The sequence below is a fragment of the Carlito syrichta genome, unplaced genomic scaffold (assembly GCF_000164805.1).
Source record: "Carlito syrichta isolate Samal-C Ts95f unplaced genomic scaffold, Tarsius_syrichta-2.0.1 Scaffold303232, whole genome shotgun sequence".
NCBI lineage: Eukaryota > Metazoa > Chordata > Mammalia > Primates > Tarsiidae > Carlito > Carlito syrichta.
The window spans coordinates 926,838-935,434 of NW_007247328.1; the positions used below are offsets into that span (position 1 = coordinate 926,838).

Below are 8,597 nucleotides of genomic sequence, written 5' to 3' on the forward strand. Positions count from 1 at the left end.
AAGTAGCCGGAATTATAGGTGTGCGCTTCCACGCCCGGCTGATTTTTTGATTTATTGTAGAGATGAGGTCTCACTGCCCAGGCGGGTCTCGAACCCGCAGGCTCAGGCAATCCACTCACCTCAGCCTCCCAAAGGCGTGGGATTACAGGCTGAGCCACTGGGCCCGGTATACATGTCTATTTTAATTCAGCTATCTTAATTGAACTTCATGAAAAATTTTGTTATTGAGACTGTATATTTATTTGCAAAGACTTTAGCAAAAGTCTTTCTCTTCCAGGGAGCATTTGTAGATGCTGAAGTCTCTGTGCCACCTTGTCTGTTGTCTGGATCTTTACCGACACATTCTAAGTCAAAATCACCTGTCACTGTGAAGCGAGTTATCTGTCCCTCCAACAGGATCTGTTTGGGGTGCCTCCCCCCATAAAATTCATGCCATTTACACTTTAACAAGTATACTTCAAATGGCATTGCTTTCAGCTTCACCATATGGAAAGAGTCAAAGGCATTTCCTTTCTGAGGAGCCTACCCGGGGGGTCAGAGCGGGGACCAGGGCTCTGCGAAGGAGGTGCTGGGGGGTGAGCAGGGAAGGTCGCCGGGTGTGCCGTCCCTCTGGATTGCCACACCTGCTTCCCTGCACCACGATCCCCAACACGGCTTTGCCCCGGAGCCCACGGCATCTCAGCTCCAGGCTGAGCTGGGAAGGACCCCCACTGAATTCCAGGGGTGCTCCCTGAAATGCCTGTTTGCCTTGTTTTATTTTGGGGGACAGAGGGCTAGTGTACATCTGTTGTCTTCTGGTGTTGTTGCCAAAGTACACAGATGCTCAATTTGTAATGTCTGCTTAGTAGCTAAATTATACTCACCTCACTCCTCAAAAGGAATAGTATTAGGAGTTTATTTGGGCATATTCTGTGCGACTGTGGGATCCATATGATACCTCATGCCTGAAATTTGTGTCCCAGAAGCAGTTGAATTCAGAGCCTCTTCCCAAGAAGAGGCAGACTGTGAACTGTTTCCCTCTAGAAGGGCCAAGAAGCTTCACTGTGACTTCTGCGTCTGAATCGCAGCTTTAGAAATGTGTTCTGTTCTCTTCTTCCAAAACACTGAACACAAATGTTAATCCTGACAGTCCCAAACACCCATCCTTTTGTTTACATTGTCACATGTCTACTGGGGCATGAAACACTGTGATGACCCTTGAACTTCCCAGAAGAGTTTTAAAGTAGTGGGTGGAAATTGAGGCGCGACTGACAATCTCACCCTGTGACAGCAGCAAAGTGTTGGGAACCCCTTCGGTTTTGGGGAGCCCCACAGTGTCCAGGGAACCCAATCCCCTGGTCCCAGGGAGCGCCCCCCCCCATATCCAGGGAGCCTCACAGTGTCCAGGGAGCTCCCTCAGTTTTGGGAAGCTCCACAATGTCCAGGAAGCCCCACTGTATCAAGGAAGCCCACAGTGCCCAGGGAACCCCCACAATTTTGGGGAGCTCCACAATGTCCGGAAGCCCCAACAGTGTTCGGGGAGCCCCACAATTTTGGGGAGCCCAACAGTGTCCAAGGAGCTCCACAATGTCGCTATAGCTTTTTGTCTTGCTTTGGGCCAGCCTGAGGTTTTCGTCTGTCTTGTTCTGAGTGTGGTGGTTCCCACTCTCTCCCGAGAGGGATGGGAAGTCCGCCAGAGCAGGCCTTCTCGGATGTGTTCCGCGAGTGCCTCAGAAAGTGAGTTCTCCGTTTTTCCCCATTTCCCGTCCCCTTGCCCAGTCTCTCCTTCCATCTCAGGACCTGGACTGTTAAGAGTAAGAAAAAAAAGAAACCAAATGAGGTAATCTGTCACTTCTCCCCAGAAGCCTGTCAACTTTCTGGGTGAAGATTCATTATGGGACCATCTTAAGTCAGATTTGAAACGCCATAACATGCCCACATCTTTATCCCGCTCACTGGAATTTTCACGAGGGACCCAACGAGTCTACCTTTTATTAAAATAACTGATTGATTAGATGTGATACCTGGCTAATGAGTATTTTTATGAGAAGCATGAAGTTTTAAATTGCCCAGAACTATTTTAATATCCCTCAGCTTACACCCTTCCAAGATATTTACCCGTGACAGCACACTTAGGTACGCTGCCATGGTGTCATTCTCATCTAGGGGAAACTGGTTAGTGTTGCTTTATAAAAATAACGTGAAACTCAAGGCCACTGGGCACAAAGGAGCCGTTGCCTTTCCTCTGACTGTATCTCCCAGTCTTCACCATCATCATGCAATACGTTTCCCCATTCCAGAATGACTTCATTTCCTTATTATAACCTCAGATAGGTAGTTAAATGGAAATAAAATGTAATGAACAATCTCTATACACATGGGTCTGGATTTTTTTTTTTTTAGCATTCTAACTAAACTCATTTCTTTTGAAGCTCAGTGTATTTACATTTTCACCCACATTTAGAATGTAACATTTCCTTTTGACTTACGCTTCTTGCATGCAAACCAGAGTCCAGGAAAAAGAGTTTCAGAAACAAAAAGATGAAACGCATTTAGGCTCCTAAACCAATCTGGTTTGTTTGTTTTTTTTTTCTTTTTCTTTTAGAGACAGTGTCTTACTCTGTCACCCAGACTGGAGTGCAGTAGCGAAAGCATAGCTCACTGTAACCTCAAACTCCTGGGCTCAGGTGATCCTCCCACCTCAGCCTCCTGGGTGGCTAGCACTACAGGCGTGCATCACAATGCGCTGCTAACTTATTTTTTATTTTTTGTAGGGATGGAGAGCCTCCAGCCTCCAGCCTCAGCCTCCTCAGTAGCTGGGACTACAGGTGCATGCCTCCATGCCTGGTTGTCTCTCTGGGTTTCGTTTTTTTAAGAGATGAGGGTCTGGCTATGTTGCCCAGGCTGGTCTTGAACTCCTGAGCTCAAGAGATCCTCTAGCCTCAACCACCTCAGTAGCTGGGTCTACAGGCGCATGCCACCATGCCTGGCTTTTTGTTTTCTTTAAAGATGGGCATCTAGTTATGTTGCCCAGGCTGGTCTTGAACTCCTGACATCAAGCTGCTTTCCCACTGAGATTACAGGCATGAGCCACTGCACCTGGCCCAATCGATTTTTTTTAAAAGCCCCTGAGAACCTGGAGACATGCTTAAGTATATCTGAGAGCTCACAGACCACTCTCACACTCACGCGTCAGCAGCTCGACACCCCACTCTGTCCCTTCTGTGGCCATGTGGCCTCTTGATGTAGAGTTAGACGAAGCAAGCCCTGGACCGCTGGGGATATACATTTACAGATAACAGAGCTTACTCTGTCAGAGGTGATTCAGAACTGCTAGTATCCACCTCCTGGTGAGACCTAGATGATATACATGCCAGTGGCTAACGCTTAAAGACTGACTTTCTAACCCACAGTATTAACTATAGACCTCTCACATGCAGACTGTAGGCAGGGAAGATGTTAGAATCTTTTTTTCCAGTCAGGCTTTATTAGCTAAGGGCGCTTGAGAAAATGGTTTTAAATTGCCAGCGTCCCTTCTGCTCAAGTGTTCCATGCAGAAAGAATAGCCAAACCACCCCAGCGTTGCAGTTCTGATGGTTGCAAAGTTCCCAGGCTAGCTCACAGGGGCTAGCCTAGCGGAAATCATATCAAATGACTGAGTTACTCTTGGACACGGGTGCAGTGTTATCCACAGAGAGCACGCACCGAGAGGCTCAGACCATGGCCCTCTGAGGCTGTTTTGTGAGTGAGAAGGAGCAGCCTCACTGCCATGGCTTGGACTCTTTTGTTTCTTGGCCTGAGCTACAGATTTGCGGTGTCTGCTTCTGGAGGCCCAGCCTTCCTATTCCAGCCTCCATTTTGGTGACCCCCTTCTCGCCCACCCAGGAAGGCAACAATGGAGGCTGTTCCATACCCTGTGGAGGGAAAAGGGGAAGGCGAAGGAAAGACAGTGATGGATGGGAGAGCATGCTCACCCTTCTGGGGCAGCCAGACATGTCTCCTGGGACCTGTGTGTGCCAGGGCCTCTGGGCAGCAGAAGTAAGCCACCTGGCTGGCTTGGTATCAATCTAGCCCCCTAAGCCCGTGGAATGAGAGGTGGCATTTGGAGCCCGCATATCCAATTATATTGAACAGTGTACATCTCGACATCCCTTTGACTACCGCCTTCCCGGTCCCATATTAGACATGTTCTCATTTCTTGTTTAAATTAAAATTCCACGGGCTGTGCTTTGAACTGCAGTGACACTGTTTGATGTCACGAAGGTATTATGTGCGAGAACCTGGGTGGCATCCTCCTGTTTACGTGGCGAGAGGGGATGACAGGCACGTGCACAGTGTCCGGGTGCTAATACCCCATCGTAGATTAGCTCAGCGCGTCAGGAGATGGCTCGCGCTGTCTGAACTGACGTTCCTTGGAGGCGGAGGGGGCAGGAGTGCTGATTCCGCAGAAACGGCCTCCTCCTCGAAGGGTCCCACGACGTTGCTCCATTTCCGTGCAGATGCATTCAGTTTTTACTCTCATTTCATCTTTGAGTCCTGTGTTTACATTGAAATGAAACGAACGCAGAGCTTTTCGTGATCAGAACCCTGACGTGTATTGCTAATTTATGAGCCTCTTCTCTTTCCGGTTTTTAAAATTTTAATTGTATTTTATTTTTATTCAGTAGAGACGAGGTCTTGCTACGTGGCTCAAGTCAGCCTTGAACTCCTGGGCTCAAGCCATCCTCCTGCCTCAGCCTCCCAAAGTGCTGAGATTACAGGCCTGCAGCCAATGCGCCTGGCCTTTTTTGTAATTTATTTTATTTTATTTTATTTTTCCTTTTCTTTTTACAGTTTTTATGCTCTCTTATCTAACCTGAATCTTGTTAGCTGCCTTTTCTTAGATTGTTTCCAACCTGTGACCCAATTTTGGCTTTGTTCAGTCTCGATTTTAGAAGGTCCCCAGGGTCCGCCAATTATCTGGACGCGGTGACTCAGTTTCATCAGAAAAAGTCACACAGGGAACTCTTCTGCAGCCCAAGAAGAGCGATCTGTCCAGGCCGAGGCTCAGCTTGTGGTGGCAAAGCCAGCCAGCTTTTGTTCTTTCGCAAGTTGTGTTATGCCCTCGAGGCCTGCCCCTGCGATCCTGGTGGAGCTTTGCTCCCTGAGAAAGGTGGAAGATCTGTGCTTGGGTATCTCCGTAGACCCCACACTACAGGTTGAGGGTTTTGCATCCCGAACTTTCTAGATAAACGCATCCTTGCTGTGGCAGTGGCCCTCTTCACACTAAAATGGGAGGGAGAAAGCTGTCATTGCTGGGCTCTCTGACTGCAAGACCACAGGCCCAGCACACTGGGTGAGGGTTTCAAGCGTCTTTTGTTTTCAGACAGAGCCTGCTTTAGAGACTGACCCAGGCTTCATGAATCTACTGGGTCTGGAGTCTGAATGGCTGCACTCCCCTGCCAGACCCACAGACATCCAGGCCTTTGCTGGGAGAGGGTGGGGAGACCTCTGTCATGCATGGTCTGGGCCTGGTGTGTGGTCCGGGCCTGGTCTGCAGCCCTTAGGGTGCCCCAGGGCTGTGGGGATGGAGCCCAGGGGGGTGCGGAGATGGTGAATCCTCCTTGGGTTCCCAGCCTCAGCCCTGGCCAAAGAGCAGTGGGGGTAGCCCCAAGGGGAGGGATGGATCTGCCCAGCTGTGTCGAGCTCCGACACCATGTTCTGTCTGTTTTTTCCTCATGATTCAGGGCGAAGCACACCTGCAAAAAGTCGCTGCTGGAGGAGGTGCAGGAGCTGGAAACCAAGTCCCGAGTCCTGGGAAAAGCCATGCTGAGGGACAGCAATGGAAAGAGGTGGGTGGGCGCTGTCCCGTGCTCACAGGACACAGGACGGCAACGGGAAAAGGTGGGTGGGTGCTGTTTGTGTGCTTACAGGACACAGGATGTCAACGAGGAGAGGTGTCCCATCCTCCTCTCCCCGAGTGTCTCCTCCTGTGTTTCTTTTTCTAGTCTTAGGTTTCCTTTTCTTTTCTTTCTTTTTTTTTTTTTTTGAGTCAGGGTCTCACTCTGTCACCCAGGCTGGAGTGCAGTGGCACAATCACAGTTTGTTACAGCCTCCACCTCCTAGGCCCAGGCCACCCTTCCACCTCAGCCTCCTGAAAAAGCTGGGACTACAGGTGTGTGCCATCACACTTGGCTATTTTTTTTTTTTTTTTTTTTTGTAGAGATGAGGTCTCACTATGTTGCCCAGACTGATCTCAAACTCCTGGGCTCAAGCGATCCTCCCGTTTCGGCCTCCCAAAGTGCTGGGATGACAAGTGTGAGCCACTACACCCAGTTCATCTTGATCTTTGGTGGGAACTCAACATGTTCAGTTTTAAGCATTCTGGTTATTCTCTAAGAACTTGCCACAGTGAGATTTAAATTGCATTCTCCCAGTGGCCCATGAAATCCCATCTCCTAGAGCCCTGGGCCTCTCCCTGGGGGTTTTGGCTGGGTCTGGAGGTAGAGAGGACAACCCATGGACAGAAAACCGATGTTGTATTTGTATGACCTTTGGGTAGAAGGGTCTGGAGTTGGCAGTTTACTTAAGAGGAGTTGGAGGCAGGCCTCGGGATGTCCGTCTGGGTGTTGCACCCAGCATGGGTGTTGACCATGAGGGTTTGCCTGCTGAATAATGTGTGTTATTAGCTCTCACGTCAGTCTTGTTACAGTTCACTTCAGTATACTGGCGATAGGGTTGTTTTTATCGAATTACTACAGGAAGTCTCCTACATAGGAACGTTCCATTCTAAGCATGCATTCATAAGTCCAGTTTGTTCGTAAGTCCAACAAAGTCAGCCTAGGGACCCAACTAACACAATCGGTTATGCAGTACCAGCTGTATCCCGTTGCTTTTATGCTTGCTTCCGGACATCCTGGGCTTGAAATAAAGATCTGTCTACACTATTGTGCTCTAGAAATTCCTGTCCAGTAAAGTACACAAAGGCACAACCACTTGTGGAGGGTGCATGCATGTGGCAATGGACACCAGACACTAGCTAACTAACTTCCATGAGCTAACTTCCATGACTGGACGTGCAAACACACGTTCGCATCTTTGAAGGTTCACAACTTGAAAGTTCATACATAGGGGACTTACTGCATTTTCTTCTGGAGCTAAGAAAGATCATGTGAACTCCTGGAACCATCACTGTTGTTCACACCTTATTTCTCACTAGCATCCCCTACTCTTCCCTGCACCTAGCAGTTATTGTTTCATCACATTCGAGAGGGGGCCCAAAAAAACCAAAATTATCTTTTGAAGGGTGGCCCCATCCCCCACGCCCCAGGTGGGTGTTCTAGGAACTCATCAGCATCAGTGGACCAGCTATCATTGTTACAAGAGGCTATGTTCAACTTCAGTGAATTTTTTTTGGAGATCCTTTCAACATACTTACCCATTTCATGATGGGTGATTTACAAGTGCACCCGCCCACACTATGCTGAGTATTGAGTGGTTTTTGACCAAAATTGGCACGAGCTCTGTACCCCACCCTCCTATTCACTGGATCTCACCCAGAGCCCTGAATGAAAAATGTCCTTAAAGGGAAATGTTTTGTGGATGTGAGAAAGATGAAACAAAAAACAGCAAAAGCACTAAAAGGTATTCAAATGGATGAGTTCAAAAACTATTTTGAGCAGTGGAAAAAACGTCTCAGTAGGTGTACTGCATCACACGGAGAGTACTTTGAAGGTGACTGCAATTGAAACATGTAAGAATAAATATACAATTGTTTACAAATAAATTCCATTTTGGAGGGTTCCCCCTTGTGTGTTAAAATGTCATAAGGGGGGCACTCTGGTAAATCTGTGTACTTACTACCCCTCAAAATTTCCCTGGGCCTCAGGACAATTTGCAATGTACAAGAAAGCCATTCCTGTGTTAGGGAGTGGGACTGTTTAGAAACTTCTGTGTATGACTCCTGTGAATGCTTAGAAAGAAATCTGTAACCCACTGCTAAGGAAGCAAAGATCTAGATACTTTCAGAGATTCCCACGTGGTGTTTTGTTTTATGTTGTGTTTATCTGAGCCATCTTGTAAAGAAAGAAAATCCAAACATCTCGAGAGGCTTTAAGACTGTAACTTGAAATAGCCATTTTAGGGAAGGGATTGCGGCATAAATACTTGAAGTTGCGGTCTTTGTGTTTAGTTATGGCTTATTTTTTAATAAATGAGTTCATTAGGAGTTGATTATACAGCAGCCAGGCTCTTCACTGTAGAAAATCATCAGTCAACGAGACAAAAAGCACCATCTTCAATGAGTTTACAGAGGTGAGTTCAACGAACCAAAGTATCTGTTCTTTCTATTAGTATCTATCTAATCTCTTCTTGAGTGAAAGAAGCAAGTTACAAAGTAGCATGTATATTATAGTCTTGTGCATGTTATAGGATACGGTCTGGAAAATATATTTTAAATTTTTAACAGAGGCTGTTTTTCACCTTTAATGTCACTGGAAAATTTTTATTTTTTCCATGTATATACTTCTATATTGCACTGGTTCCAAGAGTACATATTGTTTTTATTTTATTTTATTTTATTTTTTTAAGTTGGAGTCTCACTCTGTTGCCCAGACTGGAGTGCAGTGGCTGCTCCCGGC

At 47.3% G+C, this 8,597-nt stretch overlaps 1 protein-coding gene across 2 annotated transcripts in view; it reads left to right on the plus strand.

Annotated features, from left to right (window-relative positions):
* LOC103260518 (phospholipid-transporting ATPase IB) overlaps positions 1-8,597 on the plus strand; it is a 549,519-nt gene that overhangs the window by 497,217 nt on the left and 43,705 nt on the right. For both annotated transcript variants that reach the window (XM_008058151.2, XM_021712400.1), the window contains one exon: positions 5,706-5,810. In XM_008058151.2, the coding sequence (XP_008056342.1) occupies positions 5,706-5,810 (105 nt within the window). The remainder of the gene's footprint in view (positions 1-5,705; positions 5,811-8,597) is intronic.